This window comes from Ahaetulla prasina, chromosome 12, assembly GCF_028640845.1.
Source record: "Ahaetulla prasina isolate Xishuangbanna chromosome 12, ASM2864084v1, whole genome shotgun sequence".
NCBI lineage: Eukaryota > Metazoa > Chordata > Lepidosauria > Squamata > Colubridae > Ahaetulla > Ahaetulla prasina.
This window is the reverse complement of record NC_080550.1, coordinates 29863571-29886453: the sequence shown is the minus strand read 5'-3', so window position 1 is coordinate 29886453 and position 22883 is coordinate 29863571. Positions and strand designations below refer to the sequence as shown.

At 46.2% G+C, this 22883-nt stretch overlaps 1 protein-coding gene across 1 annotated transcript in view; it reads left to right on the top strand.

The window, feature by feature from the left end:
• Positions 1-19834, top strand: part of LOC131183963 (uromodulin-like) — a 31388-nt gene extending 11554 nt beyond the window's left edge. The window contains exons 7-9 of the mRNA XM_058154768.1: positions 16641-16800; positions 18400-18535; positions 19593-19834. Of these exons, the coding sequence (XP_058010751.1) occupies positions 16641-16800; positions 18400-18535; positions 19593-19684 (388 nt within the window). The 3' untranslated portion in view covers positions 19685-19834. The remainder of the gene's footprint in view (positions 1-16640; positions 16801-18399; positions 18536-19592) is intronic.
• The last annotated feature ends 3049 nt before the right edge of the window (positions 19835-22883 follow it).

Below are 22883 nucleotides of genomic sequence, written 5' to 3'. Positions count from 1 at the left end.
CGCTGGATCTGATTTATATCTCTGGACAGTGGTTTAATGATCTGGTAGTAAGAGATTTAGTGACAATACCGGTGTCATGGTCAGATCATTTTCTCCTCCGCCTAGACTTTCAGACCGCTACTCACCACTGCAGCGAGGCGGGACCAATGCGTTGGATCCGTCCCAGGCGCCTGATGGACCCTGAGAGGTTCCAGGCGGAGCTTGGGCGTTCCTGAGGATCTTACCCATGGCACGACTGAAGAACTAGTCGCGGCCTGGGAACAGGCCGCTGCTGGGGCTTTGGACCGTGTCGTGCCTTTCTGACCTCTGACCCGGCGCAGATCTCGATTAGCTCCTTGGTTCTCTGAGGAGCTGAGAGAGATGAAACGCCGGAGAAGACGCCTAGAGAGCACCTGGAGGTCCAGCCGCTCCGAAGCTGATCGGACACTAGTTAGGTCTTTTTCAAAGACCTACCTAGTGGCACTGAGGGTGGCGAGGCGTTCCTACGCCTCCTCCCTCATTGCGTCGGCAGATAACCGCCCGGCCGCCCTGTTTCGGGTGACCCGTTCCCTTCTTCACCAGGGGGGACGGGATGACCCCTTACAGGGACGTGCCGAGGAGTTTAGTGGTTATCTATACGATAAAATCGCTCAGCTTCGGGATAGCTTGGACCAAGATTGCGATGATCCAGATGAGATGACTGAGGCTCGTCTTGTTGATGTGGTTTGGGATGAGTTTGATTCTGTGGCTCCCGAGGACATGGACAGGTTGCTGGGAGGCTGCATGCCACTACATGTTTACTGGACCCGTGCCTCCTGGCTGGTGCTGGCCACTCAGGAGGTGACACGAGGCTGGCTCGGTATTATAAATGCTTCTTTGATGGAGGGGTCTTTCCGCTGCCTTGAAAGAGGCGGTGGTGAGACCCTCCTCAAGAAGCCTTCCTGGACCCAGCTATTTTGGGTAATTATCGTCAGTCTCAACCTTCGCTTTGTTGCGAAGGTTGTAGAGAGTGTGGTGGCACGGCAGTTCCCTCAGTACCTGGAGGAAGCTGTCTATCTAGACCCGTTCCAGTCCGGCTTCCGGCCCGGTTATAGCACGGAGACAGCTTTGGTCGCGTTGGTGGATGACCTCTGGAGGGCCAGGGATAGGGGTTGTTCCTCTGCCCTGGTCCTGTTGGATCTCTCATCGGCTTTTGATACCATCGACCATGGTATCCTGCTGCGCCGGTTGGAGGGGTTGGGAGTGGGAGGCACCGTTTATCGGTGGTTCTCCTCCTACCTCTCCGACCGGTCGCAGTCGGTGTTGACAGGGGGGCAGAGATCGGCCGCGGGCGGTCTCACTTGTGGCGTGCCGCGGGGTCGATTCTCTCGCCTCCTGTTCAACATCTACATGAAGCCGTTGGGCGAGGTCATCAGTGGCTTTGGGGTGAGTTATCATCTGTACGCTGATGATACTCAGCTGTACTTTTCCACCCCAGGCCACCCCAGCGAAGCTGTCGAAGTGCTGTCCCGTTGTTTGGAGGCCGTACGGGTCTGGATGGGGAGAAACAGACTCAGACTCAATCCATCCAAGACGGAGTGGCTGTGGATGCCGGCATCCCGGTACAGTCAGCTGCAACCGCGGCTGACTGTTGGGGGCGAGTCACTGGCCCCAACGGAAAGAGTGCGCAACTTGGGCGTTCTCCTGGATGAACGGCTGTCGTTTGAAGATCACTTGACGGCCGTCTCCAGGAGAGCTTTTTACCAGGTTCGCCTGGTCCGCCAGTTGCGCCCCTTTCTTGACCGGGATGCCTTATGCACGGTCACTCATGCTCTCGTCACTTCTCGACTGGATTATTGCAATGCTCTCTACATGGGGCTACCTTTGAAGTGTACCCGGAGACTGCAGTTAGTCCAGAATGCAGCTGCGGGTGATTGAGGAGCACCGCGTTGCTCCCGGTAACACCTCTCCTCGCAGTCTGCACTGGCTACCTGTGGTCTTCCGGTGCGCTTCAAGGTTTTGGTTACCACCTTCAAAGCGCCCATGGCTTAGGGCCCGGCTCCTTACGGGACCGCCTGCTGTTTCCACATGCCTCCCACCGACCCGTACGCTCTCACAGAGAGGGTCTTCTCAGGGTGCCGTCCGCCAAGCAATGCCGGCTGGCGGCCCCCAGGGGAAGGGCCTTCTCTGTTGGAGCTCCTACTCTCTGGAACGACCTTCCCCCCGGTTTGCGCCAAATATCTGACCTTCGGACCTTTCGTCGGGAATTAAAAACTTATTTATTCATCCAAGCGGGACTGGACTGATTTTTTAGATTTTTTAAATTTCTAAATTTTAAATTTTAAATTTTTAAATTTTCTGTAATTTTATATGGGGTATTTTAGGTTGGTCAATTTGACGGTTTTAATTCGGCCACTATTGAATAGGTATTTTAAATTGATTTTTAACTTTGTATACTTACTGCTTTTTATCTTGGCTGTACACCGCCCTGAGTCCTTCGGGAGAAGGGCGGTATAAAAGTTTAATTAATAAATAAATAAATAATAAATATGTTATTTATCAATTTATTTATGAAATTAATCAGCTGCCCATCTCATACCCAACAACTCTGGGCAGCATACAGCGTAAAAACATTAAAGCATGGAAAAAACATTAAAATCAAATGAAAACCAAAAAAATCAGATTCACTTAACAACCGTTTTGTCAACTTGACAACTGCCGTGATTCTCTTAACTGTAATAACTGTAGCAAGAAAGGTCATTACATGGGACGAAACTCACTTAACAATTGTCTCGCTTAGCAATGGAAATTTTGGGCTCAACTGAGGACCTGGATTGAGATCCAGTTATATGTATGTGTGTATTTACTTAATGTACAACCATAATTGAGTTCATAACTTTGAACAATTACTGAATACATGGTCATAACTCAAGGACTATCTGCGTATATGATCTTTGGATCAATATGTCTCTGTTCAGGGAATAAATTTATTTTTTTATTTATTTATTTTGTCACACAGTATATATAAGCATAAGCATGAAATAATTATACAATATATAAGCATCTATATGAGTATGAGTATGTAATTATATTAATTGGATATAACAAAAGGAAATAATAGGACAGGAACGGTAGGCTCTTTGTGCTCTTATGCATGCCCCTTACAGACCTCTTAGGAATGGGGTGAGGTCAATATTAGAAAGTTTTTGGTTGAAGCTTTTGGGATTTTGAGAAGAGACAAAGGACATTTATTTCCCCAAAGGAAGTTTATCCAGCATCCTACAAAAAACCAGGAAGCCAGGCAGATGCCCAAATGCCAAATGTGTGTCTTATTTATTTATTTTATTTTATTTAATTAAATTTTTATACCGCCCTTCTCCCGAAGGACTCAGGGCGGTGTACAGCCAGAAATAAAATACAAGATATATACAATTAAAAGGAATTAAAATATAGCAATTACTAAACGGCTGATAGTTAAAAATGAATTTAAAATTTAAAATATTAATAAAACCCCACTATAAAATCAAACTATTATGCCAGTCTTTTCCTTGTGACCGTTGGCCTCTGGAATAATCTGCCTCCCAACATCTGGTTGGCCCCAATCCAGTTGTCTGGGGCCAAGAGGATTAAAAATCCCATTTGGAAGGAAGCAACTATTATGAGTTCCAAGCAGGGGTTAAATCCAGCAGGTTCTGACAGGTTCTGGAGAACCAGCAAGAGAAATTTTGAGTAGTTCGGAGAACTGGCAAATGCCACCTCTGGCTGGCCCCGCCCCCATCTATTCTCTGCCTCCCGAGTCCCAGCTGATTGGGGGGAAATGGGGATTTTGCAGTAACCTTCCCCTGCCACGCCCACCAAGCCACACCATGCCCACCAAGCCATGCCCACAGAACCGTAGTAAAAAAAAATTGGATTTCACCACTGGTTCCAAGGGTTGTTTTCATGTCACATTGTTTTCACTTACTTGGGATTTATTGTAAATCTCCAGATTTGCAACATTTGAGTTGGGCGGCCATAATTTTCTGAAATATATACATATCAATTGCAAAGAACAGAAGATTGTCTGTTTCATAGAAGGCAACTTGTGAGGCTAAAAGGTTATGCTTCCCAAACCACCAAGGGAATATCAATCTATCAGAATAGATCTGGAAGGGACCACATCTTGGGACGCGATTGCTAGGGGATCTATTTTAATAATTTACACATTCTGATTTAGAAATGTTATTGGGGTATTAAAGGTAAAGGTTCCCCTCACACATACGTGCTAATCATTCCCGACTCTAGGGGGTGGCAGTCATCTCTGTTTCAAAGCCGAAGAGCCAGCGCTGTCAGAAGATGTCTCTGTGGTCATTTGGCCAGCATGATTCAACGCCAAAGGCACATGGAACGCTGTTACCTTCCCACCAAATGTGGTCCCTATTTTTTCTACTTGCATTTTTTACATGCTTTCGAACTGCTAGGTTGGCAGAAGCTGGGACAAGTAACGGGAGCTCACCCAGTTATGTGGCACTAGGGATTCAAACCGCTGAACTGCTGACCTTTCGACTGACAAGCTCAGCATCTTACCCACTAAGCCAGTGCGTCCCAAGCATTGGGATTTTAGATGGCTGCAATTTTGTAGGACAGTTTTACCTGATTCAGCCTGTAATAGAATGGTGCTTCAGTTAAAATAGAACAATAAAAAAGACAGGGTTTTATCCCAAAGAAAACTCAAAGAAAAAGATCTCCTCAAGGACATATTTCTGAGTGAGAAAAAACTTTTCTCTATATCTGACAACTCTTAAATTTGTTTAAAACAAAGACATTTGCCAGAATTTTTGAACGCAGGGTGATCCCTCCAGGTGGAGAACTTCAAAAAGTTTTTTTTTAATGCCAGATCATTAGAATTAGAATGGAATAGAGCTGGAAGGGACCTTGGGGGGTCTTCTAGTCCAGCCCCCTGCTCAAGCAGGAGACCTTACACCATTTCAGACAAGTGACTATCTGGGCCCTTCTTAAAAACGTCCAGTCTTGGAGCACTCACAACTTCTGGACGGAAGCTTTTCTGCTGGTAAATTTCCTCATTGTTAGGAAGTTTCTCCTTAATTCCAGGTTGCTTCTCTTCTTGGTTTAGTTTCCATCCATTGTTTCTTCTCTTGCCTTCTGGTGCTTTGGAAAATAAATTGACCCCTTCCTCTTTGTGGCAACCTCTCAAATACTGGAATGCTGCTATCATATCCCCCCAGTCCTCATTTTCTCTAGACTAGCCAAATCCAAACCCAAATCCTGCAATCGTTTTTCATATGTTTTTAGCCTCCAGGTCTTTAATCATCTTAATAATTGAATTTAGTAAGTAACTAAAATGGGGATGTGTTTCAGAGAGACAGCACACTCTATCAACGGCAGTTTCCTGGAAGTCTCCATCTCAGCATGGTTGGAACATAGAACATAGAATAACAGGAGTAATAAAGGAGAATATTTGTAGACAAGGATTCTTTGTGGATTTTACTCCACTAGTTGTTGTTGGCCCTACGGGTGTTGCTTATCTCCATTTCAAAGCCATTGACCCAGCACTGTCTGAAAATATTTCCACAGTCATGTGGCCAGCATGATCTCACAAAGCGCTGTTACCTTCCCACTCAAGTGATACCTATTAATATACTCACATATGCATGCTTTCAAGCTGCTTAGCTTGGCAGGAGCTGGAGCAAGGATGGGAACTCACCCCGTTGCGTGGTGCTTGAGCCCTGAATCTGGTCTGCCTGCTTTCCAGCCAACACGCCCAGCGTCTTAAGCCACCATGCCAATCCTATGTGTATAGAAATATTTCTATATTTGTAGCTAAGAAGTTTGGGGTCCTTGGTGCTCCCTGAGTTTGTTTGTTTTCTTGCAGCTGTTTCATGACCCAAACTAGGTAACATCATCAGTGATAGTAAGGAGTGAGGTTTGCTCTCGATTTACATTTTAATGGCTTGCCATTGGGATGGTCTTTAAGGTTCATTGGTTGGAGTGTTTACTTTTGGCTTTTTTGGTAGTTCCTCGATTGGAGTATTGATTACTTGTTTGCTGGTCTGATGTTAGTAAAACAAAGGAGATCATTGTAGATTTTAGAAAGAGCCATCATAGTCATACTCCACTCAGTGTCAAGGATGCAGCTCTAGAGGTGGTCAACAGTATTAAGTATCTGAGGGTGCAGATAATTAACAGTCTGACTTGGTCTCTCCACATGTCATCCTTAGTGAAGTGTGCAAACCAGCATCTACATTTCCTATGTCGGATGAGGAGAGCACATTTTTCTCCTTCTGCCCTGGTCACTTTTTACAGAGGCACGATTGAGAGTGTTTTAACAAACTGCATCCCGGTTTGGTTTGATGGCAGCAGTGCCTCAGATAGAAAGTCCATACAGAGAGTGGTGAGGACAGCAGAGAAGGTTATGGCATGCTAAAAATAGGAAGCTTAGGGGATTTTTAACTAAATATTTTAAGGAGAGTTTTAAGGGGAATGTTAAGGGGAGGGAGGGAAATGATGGGTTTGGGTTGGGGGGGTGGGATAAAGGGTGGGCCAGATCCTGCGAGTGCTCGCGTGGCAGATAGTACAGGTCTGGAGATGGGGATAGAGGTGGGTGCCCGTACACCAGAGGGCTTTTCCATCGGCACTGTAACTGGGAGGGGCAGATATGGCGGAAGCAGGGGACAGTATCATGTTCGGGGAGTGCGGGATCGTTATTTGCAAACGGTCCCACACTCCAGTCCCTCTGACTTTTCCGATATCCCGAGTGGCCAGGTACCTCAGAGCCTGGATCTCTGGCTGATGCTATGCAATGCCAGGTCCGTTGTAAATAAAGCCCCCCTCATTTACGATCTCATATAGGAGGGGGGTACGGACCTTTTTGGCATTTCAGAGACCTGGTTGGGCACGGAAGGGGGGGTACCTCTTATAGAAATGTGTCCACCGGGTTTCTGTGCGTTCCATCAGCCGAGGACCCAGGGTAGGGGTGGGGGGGGTGGCGGTTGTTATTAACGAAGATCTGCGGCCAAGGGAGGCCACTGTACCACAGATAGCCAGCTGTGAATCCCTCTTTGTGAAGTGGGGTCGAGGGATACAGGTGGGCCTGCTGATCACGTACATGGCTCCCTGTGGCGTGACAGCGGCCCTGCCTGAACTGCTGGAGGTAATAGCCGGGCTGGCGGTTGATACCCCCAGACTTATTGTTATGGGGGATTTCAACCTGCCATCACTTGGCAAGGCATCGGCAGCAACTCAGGAGTTCAGGGCTGTTGTGCCTCGTCCGCTTTCCCCGCAGCCGGGCCCGTCTTATCTGCTTCCGAACGCTGAGGAATGTCCTAGCATGCCTCCCGGCCCCAGCCCTGGCTCCATGCCCAGACAAGCCGAGGAGGAAGAAGTGCCTCCAGCCCCCAGCTCTGGCTCCATGCCCAGGCAAACGGAGCAACTAGACCCCTCCCCCTCCCCCACAGCATGTGAGCTTGAGGAAGGTCAATTACCAACAGCTGCAGACTGGAGTGACCCTCGCTTCAAGAGAATTGATAGGCGGCGGCAACAGAAGGAAGGGAGGGGCAGGCCTGGATAAGTGCTGAGTCATGGAGCCATACCCCATGGTCTATATAAAGGATCTGCTTTCTGGCATTCTCTGAGTCAGGCAAAGTCTACCTTATCTTGCTGAAGTCACTTTCTGGTCTCCTGCCTGCCTTGAGAACTTTGCTAGGACTTTGGCAGAGCTGCAGAGGCACGCCTGATTCGGATTTCCCTGAAATCAGCGGAGGAGTGGGACATGACATGGGCCTCCATGATGGCCTTGGACCTGATCCAGTTAGTTGACGGTCCCACTCAGATTGGAGGAAACATGCTGGACTTAATTTTTGTCTCTGGACAGTGGCTGAGTGATCTAGATGTAAGGGAATTAGTCGTTCAACCCTTGTCATGGTCTGATCACTCTCTTCTTCGACTGGATCTTCGAACCGCTTATCCCCATCGCAGGGAGTCTGAACCAATACGTTGGTTCCGTCCCAGGCACCTGATGGACCCGGAGAGGTTCCTGACGAGCTTGGGCCTATTCCTGAGGCCCTGGCCCACGACTCGGTTGAGGAACTCGTCGCTGCCTGGGAAAGGGCGGTGGCGGGGGCCTTGGATCGTGTTGTGCCTTTGCGGCCTCTGCCCCGGCGCTATTCTCGACCGGCTCCTTGGTTTTCCAAGGAGCTGAGAGAGATGAAGCACCGGAAAAGACGCCTGGAGAGTGTCTGGAGAGCCAGCCGTTCTGACTCTGATCGAACACTAGTAAGATCTCATATTCAGACCTATCTAGTGGCCATAAGGGCGGCGAAATGGGGATATTTCGCCGCTCGCATAGCATCGGCAGATAATCGCCCAGCCGCCTTGTTTAGGGTGACCCGCTCCCTTCTTTTTCAGGGGGCCAGGGAGGACCCTTTGCAAGGTCATTGTCAGCCTCCACTCCACTCTTCATTTACTTTTAAATGATTATATCAGTAGATAGAATGTAAAATGTTTATTTCTGTATTATAAACTCTTAAGATCATGAGATGTATCATACCACCGTCCGGGGTAAGGGAAAGGAGCTTATTAAGTGTGTCGGCTGACATAACAGGGAGGAGGGATGATTAATGATTGAGTGTTATCAGCGCGCGCTTTTCTAACCGACACTGCATTCCTGAGTTGACTGACATCCAGAGACCTGTGGAAGAAGATTACCACGAGGGGCCGTGAAGGAGTTGGCATTGGACCAGACCAGCCTGACCTCCTGAAGGAGGAGGGACAATTGGGGGGATATGATATGTTTGCCATATTTTGTCTCAGTTCCAGCTTTGCTTGGCTGCTATCAAGACTGTAAAAGTAAAAGTACTTGTTTTCATTCCAAATGGAGTCAAGGTGAATTCTTTCCTATTTACCGTCGGAGGTAGCCTGACATTAAGCTGGAACTCAACCATGTCTACCAACCAGGATTGCAATCGCAATACCGGGGGGGAAGAAAACCCAAATGTGATGGAAGGACTGCCGCCGGCTGAGCTGGGGGAGGCGTCCGGAGGAATTTTTGCTGACACTTTTAACCCCGAGCTGGAAGTTTGCAGAGCTCGGTGGATTGAGCAATTAAAGCTGGAAGAGGAAAGGTGGGAACCAAGTGCCGAAGAGTTTCAGCCTGGAGTAACAAAAAGAGAAAAAAAGGGGACGGTGAGACTTTCGGATTGGCAGGGAGAGAGAGAGATAAGAGACAGACGCCAGCTGGAGGAAGCCTTTCGTCTTTTCCATGAGGTGAAAGTAAGGCTAGCTGTTCGCCAAAGGTATGAATCCCCTGTTCAGTCCTCCAAGGGGGGAGGAGAACAGGAAGAAGAAATTACAAAGGGGCCAGTTAGAGGTGATTTCCAGGGTGGTGAGATTTCTGAAAAGCCGGGAACTCTCTCCCCAGAGGAAGCTGAATTGGCTGGGGGCTGGGCGCCACCTGCTGACCAAGCAAGGCCGCGCAGGGGAAGGAAAAGGCCCAAAATTCCCCCCATATCAGAGAAATTTGATGGAAATGCGAAGGAGTTGGGACTGTTCCTGGCGAAAGTGAATGACCACATGATAGACTGGGGGGAAGATTATTGGTCACAGGCAGCACAAGTGAGAGCTGTGACCCACAATTTGACCGGAAGAGCAGCTGCGTGGTATGTGTCGCTATATACCAACCACTCCCCCTTACTGCAAAACTACGAGCATTTTATGACTGCACTGAGGAGGAGGTTTGAGGACCCCCTGGCAGAGCAAAAGGCCAAAGGTCGTATGAAAACCATCAGGCAAGGGAGGAGGCCGGTGGCTGATTATAACCAGGAGTTCAGTGATTTAGTTCCCTTGATGAGAGGGTGGTCGGAGGTGACCCTTGTGGACATTTTCAAAGATGGTCTGAATGGAGATCTCTACGAACTGTGTCGAGCCCGAGCCTCTCCAACTACGCTGTATGGCTGGTACACCCTGGCAGCAGAGATGGAAATCGAGCTAGTAAAGGACCGTGGCAGAAGACAGCGCACTGGAGGGCCATCCCTTGGCCGTTATCCAGAAGGCACCTATAGGGACGTCCCTAGATTGGAGGGAGGAAGACCACGTTCGTCTGCGTGCTACAGATGTGGAAAAGAAGGCCACCGAGCAGCCGACTGCAAGGTTAAGTTGATACCAAGCGCGACCTCTGGTGGTGAAAAGGAACCAGTGAAGCCAGCGGCTAAGGCGCGTAAACCAGCAAAAATGGGGGAGGGCGTTGCCAAGAAGGGCACTCCCATCAAGGAGGATGGCGAAGTGTCGACCGAGACTGACAATACAGTGGGGAGGCGCTGCCAAGAAGGGCACGCCCATCAAGGAGGATGGCGAAGTGTCGGCCGATACTGGCGACAGCAAAACCACGTCAGAGTCCGATGAAGACCTTCTGGTGAGTTGGGCACGGGGCCCTTGGACATTCAGTTAATCTACATGTACCCTCTTCGGGTAATAAGGGGGAACTGCTAGCACTACTCGATTCTGGATGCACTAGATGTATGGTCAGTCCCGAACTAGTAGAAAAAATGGAACTAAGGTTGAGAACCTTAAGTAGGCCCATAGCGTTTGCCCAGTTAGATGGCTCTGTGGCTGGGGGAGGGCCCGCCCATTTCGTAACGGAACCCATAGAAATGATAATAGGAGACCACCGCGAAATTCTGAACTTCATAGTAGCCCCAGGAATGGACCAACCCCTGTTGTTAGGCTTGTCATGGTTGCGGAAATGGAACCCCCATATTAACTGGAGAACGGGAGTCCTACGTTTCCGTTCCAAAACCTTAAAAGGAAAAGGAACCCAAGAAGGGACCTACCGTGACCTTGCACCAGGATAAGTTAGGGGCAATGATTGAACGGATAGACGGGGAAGAGAGAATACCAAAGGAATACTGGGACTTGCGAGAAGTCTTTAGTGAGAAAGCATCAGACGTACTTCCTCCCCATAGGCCTATTGACTGTGCCATAGACATCCTTCCGGGGGTAAAGCTTCCAAAGCCAAAAGCTTATCCCATGACCCAAAAGGAATTGGGAGAGCTACGTAAATTCATAGACAAAAACCTAGAACGGGGCTTTATCCAACCGGCTAGGCCTCGCGTGGCGGCGCCAGTGATGTTCCGAGAAAAGAAAGATGGCTCCTTTCGTCTTATAGTTGACTATAGGAACCTAAACGCAGTGTCTTGAAAACATATACCCCATGCCACTCATGAAAGATATGTTAGCACATTTAGCGAAGGAAAATTCTTCACCAAACTGGACCTCAGAAGCCTACTACAGAGTTCGTATAAAGAGGGGATGAATGGAAAACCGCTTTCAACTGTCCACTAGGATGTTTCCAGTTTCAGTACTGCCATTTGGACTGCAGGGGCGCCCGCAGTTTTATGCAACTAATAAATGAAATACTCCATCAACATTTGTTCAAAGGAGTTCTTGTCTACCTTGACGACATACTTATCTATACAGAAACAATGGAAGAACATATTAAACTAGTAAGAGCTGTACTCAAAAAGTTATTATCTGCAGAACTATATTGCAAGCTATCCAAATGTGATTTCCATCAAACCAAAATAGACTACCTAGGATATCGATCTCAGCTGATGGGTTAGAAATGGATCCAGGAAAAGTGAAAGCTGTTTTGGAATGGGCCCCCCCACGCACACGCAAACAGCTCCAAAGTTTTTTGGGATTTGCAAATTTCTATCGTCAATTCATCCCCTCCTTTGCTCAAATTGCTTTACCAATCACTAACCTCTTAAAAACTAAAGGAGACACGAAACCCAAACCATCATTACCCCTCGAATGGACAATGGAATGTCAAGCAGCATTTGAAAAATTGAAACGACTCTTTGCTGCCGAACCTATTTTAAAGCACCCTGACATGGATGTTCCTTTTGTAATACAAGCTGATGCAAGTGATGTAGCAGTCGGGGCCGTCTTGCTCCAAAACAATGCTGATGGTAATTTACAACCCTGTGCTTTCACTTCTCGAAAATTGACTGAAACCGAAAGGCGATGGGCTATTTGGGAAAAGAAGCATTTGCAGTTCATTGGGCTCTCGGACATGGAGACAATTCTTAGAAGGTTCAAATCATCCTTTTGAAGTTTGGACTGATCACAAAAATCTAGAAGCGCTAAAGACTCCTAGAAAACTTTCGCCTAAACAAGCCCGTTGGGCTCAATATTTTAACCGCTTTAATTTTACTTTACATTATATTCCTGGAGGGAAAAACTTCTTAGCAGATGCTCTTTCACGTTTACCCCAATACAATTGCACTCGTTCCGAGATGGTTCAACCAATACTTCCCGTGCAACAGTTGGCGGCCCCAGCAATAACTAGAAGCCACTCCAAAGCTGACCCCTCACTCCCAGATGAACTAACCAAATCGTTTAAAGAAGCTTTAAACACCGATGACTGGTACTTAACGCATTCCCATGAATGCACACTCCGAAATGGACTAGCTTGGATTGGAACAAAACTATATGTTCCTCTATCACTCAGAGAAACCATCCTACAACGATGCCATGATGCCAAAATGGCAGGGCATTTTGGATTTGTGAAAACTTTGCATCTTCTTAAAAGACAATTTTGGTGGCCAAGTCTTAAAAAAGACATTCAAGCATATGTAGCAAGTTGCCCGGTCTGTGCATCATCCAAAAGGCCTCCGGGAAAACCTCCTGGACTATTACAAACGGTAGCCAGACCAGGAACCCCATGGAAAGAAATATCCATGGATTTCATAGTGGAATTACCTGAAAGTTCAGGCAATACTGTTATATGGGTAGTAACTGACCTTTTCTCCAAACAAGTCCATTTTATTCCATGTTCAAAAATACCCTCCTCAAAGACTCTAGCAAAGTTGTTTGTACAACACATTTATAGACTTCACGGAGTGCCTGATCGCATCATTTCAGATCGAGGAGTTCAATTCACTTCTAAATTTTGGAAAGAATTTTTACGACTCATTGGTTCCGCCCAAGGATTAAGCTCCTCCCATCATCCTCAAACTAATGGAAGCTGTGAACGTTCGAACTCTGTACTAGAACAATATCTCCGATGTTATGTTAACTACCAGCAAGATAATTGGGCTGATCTCTTACCTTTTGCTGAAGTTGCCTACAACAACTCAATTCATAGTAGCACGGGATTTACTCCCTTTAAAATAGCTTCAGGCCAAGATTTTGTTCCTATCTCGAACTCACACAGGAAGAAACTACTGTTTCCTCTTTATCAGAATGGATAGATCAAATACAAAGCACATGGAAAATGGCTCGCAAGGCGATCGACGACGCTCACCGTGCGCATAAAAAACAAGCAGATAAAAAAAGGTCCCCTGAGAACAAATATCAAGTGGGCGATAAGTTTATCTTTCCACCAAATATCTTCAAACCACTCAGAAATCTAAGAAACTTGGACCCAAATATGTGGGACCTTCCCCATAGTAAAAATCATCAACCCCGTGACGGTACAACTAGATTTACCAAAAACACTTAGGAGAATCCACCCCGTTTTCCATGTGAGTTTGCTGAAACCTGAACACACGTCTACTTTCCGTCCTAACCATACACCCCCTCCTATACCAATTCTCATAGAGGGAGAACAACACTTTGAAATAAAAGAAATTTTAGACTCAAGAAAACATAGAAATAAAATTCAATATCTTATTTCCTGGAAACACTTCCCATTATCCCAAGCTGAATGGGTGAACAAAGAAGATGTTCATGCATCGGAAAAAATAGCACAATTCTATAAAAAATATCCTGACAAACCCTAACTTCTCTTTTTTCTTTCTAGGACTGACGTCCTTGTTGCAGGAGGGCCGAATGTCAGCCTCCACTCCACTCTTCATTTACTTTTAAATGATTATATCAGTAGATAGAATGTAAAATGTTTATTTCTGTATTATAAACTCTTAAGATCATGAGATGTATCATACCACCGTCCGGGGTAAGGGAAAAGAGCTTATTAAGTGTGTCGGCTGACATAACAGGGAGGAGGGATGATTAATGATTGAGTGTTATCAGCGCGCGCTTTTCTAACCGACACTGCATTCCTGAGTTGACTGACATCCAGAGACCTGTGGAAGAAGATTACCACGAGGGGCCGTGAAGGAGTTGGCATTGGACCAGACCAGCCTGACCTCCTGAAGGAGGAGGGACAATTGGGGGGATATGATATGTTTGCCATATTTTGTCTCAGTTCCAGCTTTGCTTGGCTGCTATCAAGACTGTAAAAGTAAAAGTACTTGTTTTCATTCCAAATGGAGTCAAGGTGAATTCTTCCCTATTTACCGTCGGAGGTAGCCTGACAGTCATGCTGAGGATTTTGGACAGTATCTGCACGATAAAATCGCTCAGATTCGGGAGGGGCTGGACACAGACTGGGTAGATTCAGATGGGGGGACGGGGGCAGGTCTTGAGGTTGTCAGCTGGGAGGAGTTTGATCCTTTGGCTCCTGAGGACATGGACAGGATACTGAGGAGGTTGAGAGCAACCACATGTTTAATGGACCTGTGTCCCTCCTGGTTGGTACTGGCCACACAGGAGGTTACACGAGGCTGGCTTCAGGGAATTGTTAACGCTTCTTTGAGAGAGGGTGTCTTTCCGGCTGCCTTGAAAGAGGCGGTGGTGAGGCCCCTCCTCAAGAAGCCTTCCCTGGACCCGGCTGTTTTAGCGAACTACCGTCCGGTCTCCAACCTTCGCTTTGTGGCGAAGATTGTTGAGAGTGTGGTTGCATATCAGCTCCCTCTGTACCTGGATGAAACTGTCTATCTGGGCCCGTTCCAGTCCAGTTTTTGACCTGGGTACAGCACAGAGATGGCTTTGGTCGTGTTGGTGGATGAACTCTGGAGGGCCCGGGACAGGGGTTGTTCCTCTGCCCTGGTCCTATTGGATCTCTCGGCGGCTTTTGATACCATAGACCATGGTATCCTGCTGCAGCGGCTAGAGGGGTTAGGGGTGGGAGGCACCGTTTTTCGGTGGTTCTCCTCCTTCCTCTCGGGCCGTTCGCAGACGGTGTTGGTGGGGGGCAGAGGTTGAACGCGAGGCGCCTCCTATGTGGGGTGCCATAGGGGTCGGTCCTCTCACCCCTCCTGTTCAACATCTATATGAAGCCGCTGGGCGAGATCATCCATGGTTTTGGGGTGCAGTGTCATCTGTACGCTGATGATACACAGCTGTACATTTCCACCCCAAACCACCCCAACGAAGCCGTCGAAGTGATGTCCTGATGTCTGGAGGCCATGCGGGTCTGGATGGGGAGAAACAGGCTCCGGCTCAACCCTTCCAAGACCGAGTGGCTGTGGATGCCAGCATCCCGGTTTAATCAGCTGATTCCATCGCTGACTGTGGGAGGCAAGTCATTGGCCCCCACGGCGAAGGTTCACAATCTGGGCGTTCTTCTGGATGCACGGCTGTCATTGGAAGATCAAACGACGGCCGTCGCCAGAGGAGCTTTTTATCAGGTTCACCTGATTCGCCAGTTGCGTCCCTTCTTATACCGGGATGCCCTATGTACGGTCACTCATGCCCTTGTCACCTCCCGTCTGGACTACTGTAACGCTCTCTACATGGGGCTCCCCTTGAAGAGCACCCGGAGGCTTCAGCTGGTCCAGAATGCAGCCGCGTGGGTGATAAAGGGAGCAAGTCGAGGCTCCCATATAACACCACTCCTGCGTAGGCTGCACTGGCTTCTGGTGATTTTCCGGGTGCAATTCAAGGTATTGGTTACCACTTTTAAAGCACTTCATGGCATGGGACCTGGCTATTTACGGGACCGCCTACTGCGACCGATGGTCTCCCAGCGACCAGTACGCTCCCATAGAGTGCGCCTTCTTGGGGTACCGTTGGCTAGACAATGTCGGCTGGCGACCCCCAGGGGGAGAGCCTTCTCCGTGTGGGCTCCAACCCTCTGGAACGAATTACCACCTGGTATTCGCCAACTCCCTGATCTCCAGACTTTCCGATGCAAGCTGAAAACATGGCTGCTTCATCGCGCAGGACTGGCCTGATAGTTTTAATTGGGAATTTTAAATGGGTTTTAAGGAGTTAGCCCAAATTTAAATATTTCATTTTAAATTATTTTAATGTTTGTAATATTGTTTTTTATGCGGCTGTAAACCGCCCTGAGTCCTTCGGGAGAAGGGTGGTCTAGAAATATATATATATATATAAAGGAAGCTCTCTTCCCATTATTCAGGATACTGCTTATAAATGCTATGTGCTTAGAGTTCAAAGGTTGTTAGAGATCCCATACACCCAATTCACAGTTTGTTTCTGTTGCTCCCCTCTGGAAGGAGGTTTCAAAGTATTTCTAGCAGGACTTCCAGATTCTGGAATAGCTTTGTTCCCTACACCATCTGTCTGGTAAACGTGCAAGATTCATTTTTCTCACCATGTACATGTTTACCTCCGAACTAGACTGTGTTGATTCTCTATGGCATATATGTGGCTATATGCATACTATTGATTGATTGATTGATGTTTGATTTATGTGGTGAATTTTGGAGATAGTGACCCTTTGAGAGCTGAATGCAATGAAATTTCATTTTAATGCATGCCAATTAGTGTACATTCAAAGTGACAATAAAGTTATTCTACGTCTAAGTTAATCTTGGAGTTAGTCTATGTTTTGGCTGCTGGTGGGAAGGGCAGCTTAAGGAAGTCTTGGTCTCTTCCAGGTGTCCCCACGACAAGACGTTGGAGTTCCTCAACGTTATCGGAACCAGCACAGTGGCAAAATTTAGCTTTCAGATGTTCCAGTTCAAGAACTTCTCCGAGGTCTTCCTGCACTGCCAAGTCCGTCTGTGCATTTCAGCTAACCAGGAGCCCTGTGTCAAGGTGAGCCCACATCTCTTGCACGTGGTTGTGCAACACTGGGAGCCTTCTCATATCTTCTTGGGGGTTGAACAGCTTATTTATTTGTATTCCCCAACTCTGGGGAAAGGGTTGGAACCCCTGTGAAGAAGGCAGAGCTTTTGGGAATCAAATCCAAAATGGAGCCCAGAATGAAGGTCCTCCATTGTGCTGATCATTAAACAGGTCATCGTGGGATCTAAGTTTATGACCTTTGTTGCTGCAGTCGTTAAGCAAATGTGTCTACAATGGCTTGTTTTGTTTTGTTTTGTTTTTGTTTTGCTGGAGCCTGAAAGTAAAAGCCAGTTCCAGCAAAAGACACCCTAAATGACAGATCAGGTGGCCGCAGAATACTGCAAATGTGGGCTGGTTCGTGAGTGTCCAAAATGTGATGCCATGACTCTGGGATAGGGGTGGCAGCTGTTGGAACTTTGAATCCAGATTGTAAGGAGCCTTGGGGAGGTCACTATAAATAAATGGTTGCTAAGTTGTAAGTTGAGGACTGCTTCTACCCTTTGGGTTGCATGAACAAAGAGAGTGACTCAAGGGAAAAAATGCAAGATAAATTAGTTCTCAACTTATAACCATTCGGTTAGTGACCGATTGAAGTTACAATGGCACATTGTACAGTTATGACCATTGTAGCATCCCCATGGTCATGTGATCAAAATTTGGATGCTTGGCAACAGGTTCATACTTATGACAGTCACAACGTCTCCTGGGTTCAAGTGATCGTCTTCTGTGTCTTTCTGACCAGCCAAGTCAATGGGGATTCACTTAACAACCATGTTACTCACTTAACAACTGCAGTGATTTACTTAACAATTGTGGCAAGAAAAGTCGTAAAATGTGGCAAAGTCACTTAACAACTATCTGGCTTAGCAACAGAAATTTTGGGCTCATTTGTGGTCATAAGTCAAGGACTATCTGTAGTTTTTGCAGAGTGTTTGGTTTACATGGGGAGTCAAATAATCAGTTTAATTTGGAACCAGTGTTTTATAACTATTCCGGTGTAATAGTCAAGGATTTGCTTTGTTCCAGTTGAGCAAGGCTGTTTTTAGAACACGGACTACAGTAACTATCTCCTTGCTGGCTGGGGATGATGGGGTTTCTATGCCTGCCCATTGCCTAGAATAGAATAGAATAGAATAGAATAGAATAGAATAGAATAGAATAGAATAGAATAGAATAGAATTCTTTATTGGCCAAGTGTGATTGAACACACAAGGAATTTGTCTTTGGTGCATCTGCTCTCAGAGTACATAAAGAAAAATAAAATACATTTATCAAGAATCATAAGATACAACACTTAGTAATACAAAGGTTCCTAATAAGCAATCAAATCATATAGGAAACAAAAAAAACCCAATATAAATTGTAAAGATACAAGCAACATGGTTATAGTCATAAGTGGGAAGAGTACAAGGAAGGATGAGAAGAATAATAGTAATACAATCTGAGTAAATAGTTTGACAGTATAGGGGGCCATATGTTTGCAAAGTTTCATTATTTACCATTAGCGCAACTGTTTTTAGGGGCTTCTGTTGTGCGCAAACTTACCTCTTTCTTTTCATTGGGTGACAGCAATGTCCCATCAAGCAGAGGAACAAGAGGCAGCTGGAGGATGACTACATGAAGGTGGTCTCCTACGGACCCATTGTGTTTGCAGCCCCCTCACACTTGGAAACCCGGAACGTCAATGACCAGCCGTCTTTCTGGGGTATGGCACCCTCTTTGGTTTAATGCCCCCAGGAGGAGGGGGCAGTTATAATTCCACTTGAAATTTTCAACAGCCAATGCCCTGTGATGGTTGTTCTTTTGCAGCCCCCTGGGGTTGGAGGGAAGAGGGGGTGCCTTAAGGAATAGCATATCTGCTGCCTTCCGGTCTGAAAGGATTTAAGACCCAGTTTTTATTTTTAATGTCCCCTGAATTATCCCACCCAAAACTTAAACTGAAAAATTTATCAGCATCCCCACTCATATCTCCAGTGGATCTGAAAAACCATTTTTTAAAAAAGAGCATAGAATTGCTTTCATAAATTATCTGGGCCATTCTTTGGAAGCAACATTTTCATTTCTAAACAGACTGATGAAATGTTTCCTCCCTCCTGTCTTCTTTCTTCTCTCTCTACCGCTCTCCCTCCCTCCTTCCCTCTCTCCCTCCCTCCCTCTCTCTCTCTCTCCCCCTCCATCCATCCATCCATCCATCCATCCATCCATCCATCCATCCATCCATCCACCTATCTTCTATGTCTATTATCTATCTTCTATTTGTGTCTATCTATATTCTACGTCTCTGTCTGTCTGTCTATCCATCTACTATCTTTGTCTGTGTCTATCATCTATCTATCCACTATCTTCTGTCTGTCTGTCTGTCTGTCTCTGTCTGTCTGTCTGTCTGTCTGTCTGTCTGTCTATCTATCTATCTATCTATCTATCTATCTATCTATCTATCTATCTATCTATCCATCCATCCATCTACTATCTTTGTCTGTCTATCTATCATCTATCCATCTATCTTCTATCTTCTGTCTGTCTATCATCTATCTATCATCTATCCATCCATCCATCCATCCATCCATCCATCATTATCATCTATCTCTATCTATCTCTCCATCTACCTACCTACCTACCTACTCTCCATTGTTTCTTTTCTTTTCCTTTCCTTTCTTCTCCCTTCTTTCCCTCTCTTCTCCTCTCTGTCTCTCTTTCTCTCTTTCTCTCTATCTCTCTCCCCGTCTCTCCTTTTCTCTCCCCTCCCTCCTTTCTCATTCCAGGATCGCAGGTGTGGGTCCCGGGTGTGATGGCCGCGGTGGCCCTCATTGCAATCTTCATCTTCATAGCTGTTGTGAAAGCCATGAAGAAGTGAGCAACTTCTGCAAGAGCAGATTTCCAAATAAATCTTATAATTGCATTTCATGCCAGGGCCAGTTTGCAATTTTCTCTCCTGGAAGAGGTTTCCAACAACTGCCGTGCTGAAAAGTTTGGTGCATTTTCCTACTGGTTCTCCTTCAATTGAATGAAATTGATTTCTGAGCTTCTTTTAAAGCAGAGGTTTCCAACCTTGGCAACTTTAAGACTTGAGGACTTCAACTCCCAGAGAGAGTTGAACTCCAGGAGTTGAAGTCCACAAGTCTTAAAGTTGCCAAGGTTGGAGACCTCTGCTTTAAGGGATAGGAGAATTTTGAAGAACTCCTCACAGGTTAGAGGTAGAGATCTTGCCCTCACTGAATGATCACATCACTCAAGGAAGGGTGCAAACATCTTGGCATCTCACTGGTGATCTGCAGGCTGTCTGACTTCCAATAGATCCTCCTGCCTGAGAGACCTCTTCCCGGGGGCTTTTCCAGACTGGAAAGTATGAACAGCCAGGGAGCCTGCAGGCCAGTGAGAAGACATGGATCAGAAAACAGCAACCTCAGCCCTCTCCCCCTTCGCCCTTTCAGTTAAAAGCAAGTTCAAGTGCATCACAGGGAAAGTTGAAAGAAATTCTCAAGTGTTCTGAGACTAAAGGAGAAAAACAGAGGGGGGAGAAATTCTGAAGAAATTGAGAATTTGACGAAAGCAAAATTCAGCATGGCATTATCTCTGATGCACAGGCTTGCTTTGGGGAACCGGTAAATCCATAATACGATGACAAACATCGCTGTGTTCTGGCTTCTGCTGTTGCCAACCTATTTTCGTATTTTTTTTCTTTTTTCTTTCTTTTTTTTTTTAACCCATGTTTTGGGGTAATGAAAGAGATGTTTTGCAGGAAGCACGAAGTTCCTGACATTATCTTGATTTAGAAGAATGTCTCTCGACCATCTGTTAGGCCTCAAAGCTGTTGAAATGTGTTTGGTAGTTCAAGAAAAAACAGAATTGAAAACAGCTAGGGAAGCTGGGGGGAAAAGTCAGGAAGAAACCAGACCCACTTATTTTCTGGAAAAGAGCATGTTAGCCCTGGTTTCCTTTTCCATGGCCAACGCTTTGGTTTAAGGCCCGTGGTCAGACTTTCAAAATGTGGCAGCTGCCCCACCCCCACCCCAAAAAATATCTTATCCTGTTGAAGCTTTTATCTCCCTCAGTTTGCAAAAAGGAATCAACTGAAGCTTCATTCAGAAGTTGGGAATTATCTGACCTTGCAGTCCAGTTTCTACCTACGATGTGCAATGTGCAAAATTTGAAATAGTTGCCTGTAAAAAAACTGAAGCATTTAATCTTGATTGTTAGTGTGCTGACATACACAACAAGAATTCTAATTTAACTTTATGGAAACAGGCCTTCTCTTGCTCTAACACAGTGTTTCTCAACTCTGGCAACTTTAAGATGGGTGGACTTCAATCCCCAGAATTCCCCTACCAGCATTCATGCTGGGGAATTCTGAGTGTTGAAGTCCACCCATCTTAAAGTTGAATTCTGGGAGTTGAAGTCCACATAAAATTCATGTATCCTGAAATTGACACGGTTGTGAAACATTGCTCCAGCACATATTTTTTCTAGGATTCTTATTAATTATGTTGGATTTCTTTTGTTAGCTGCTGTGGTTGGTGTGTACTAGCAGCATGCAAGGATATAAATAAATAAATAAATACAATTTGGGTCAAACCACCAGTTTTCATTTACCTCAATTCAGTTGCTTAACCACATCCTATTTGTCTACACTTCCTTGACTACATTCCCTTTCTGTATTATCTCCCCTCTCCTCTGTTGAATCATAAAATTGTAGGTTTGGAAGGAAGCTTAAAAGCTGGGTTAGGGTTAGAGTTTTAGTCCAACCTCCAGTGCAAGCTAGGAGCCCTTATACCAGACAAATGTTGTCCCATTTTTTCTTGAAACCCTCTGGTGATGAAACAATCAAACTTTTGGAGGCAAAGTCGTTCCACTGATTAATTGTTCTCACTACTAAGAAATTTCTCCTTAGTTCTAAGTTGGATCTCTCTTGAATGAGCTTTTACCTGTTACTTCTTGACATGGTCTCAGATAGTCTGGAGAATAAATGGATCCCTTTTTTACTATAGCAGCCCTTCAAGTACTGGAAGATGAGTGGCATATAAATTTGATTAATAATAATTAAGATCAGGGGTTGTTAGGTTTGGGCAATGAAGAGGCAGGAGACCAGTGAGTTACAACAGCTCTTTAGTTTATTGTGAGCCCAGCGAAAAACAACAGGCAGAAACCCCTCTTTAAATACTATTTTGGCTGAGGCTTCAACCAATCAGCAACGTGCTTGTTCCCGCCCAAACTTCCCTCCTAAAGTTTAAATACATTACACTCCTTCCCTCCCAGAACGCATTGTACCCATATTTACATAAAATTTGCATGTTATTTTTCCACGTAGTCACGCAGGTAGACAGTGCGTCTCCTAACTCTTTCTGACCTGTGCAATTCGTTCTCTGGGAGTGAGTCGAGCTGGTCGGAGGGACTGTTTGTTCCTCCCAGCTCCTCCTCTGGGCCGTCCGGCCCTGGATTATTGGCAGAGTCGTCCCTGCTGTCTTCAGGAGGAGCCAGTTGGCGTTGCTGGACTTCTTCGGAGTCAGATAAGTCCTCCGCTCGCCTCGGGTTTGAGTCAGCTGTAGATTCAAACATTTGGTAGTCAGGGCCTGGCTGTTTGGTTTCTGGATTGCTTTGTACTCTTTTTCTTAATTGGTCTATGTGGCGTCTCCATACCCGACCATCCTCCATGTCCACTATATATGATTTTGGCCCGGTTATGCCTAGAATTGTCCCTTTTAACCATGCTGGGCCTTCACTATAGTTGTGTGCCCATAGTGGGTCACCTGCTGTCATTTCTCTGGTTTTTTCTTTGATACCCTTGTACCCATCTGGGGTGTATGTTAGGTTTAATCTGTCTAAGGGGCACCTGAGTTTCCTACCCATCAATTGCTCTGATGGGCTGCGTCCAGTTGTCACACAGGGGGTTCTATGTTGGACCGCCAAGAAGGTATCAATTTTGGTTTGCCAATTGCCTGGACTTATCCTAGATAGCGCTTCCTTGGCGCTCCGAACGAAACGTTCTGCAAGTCCGTTCATCGCCGGGTGGAAAGGCGCCGAGAGGACATGTCTGATGCCCTCTTCCGCTAAGTACC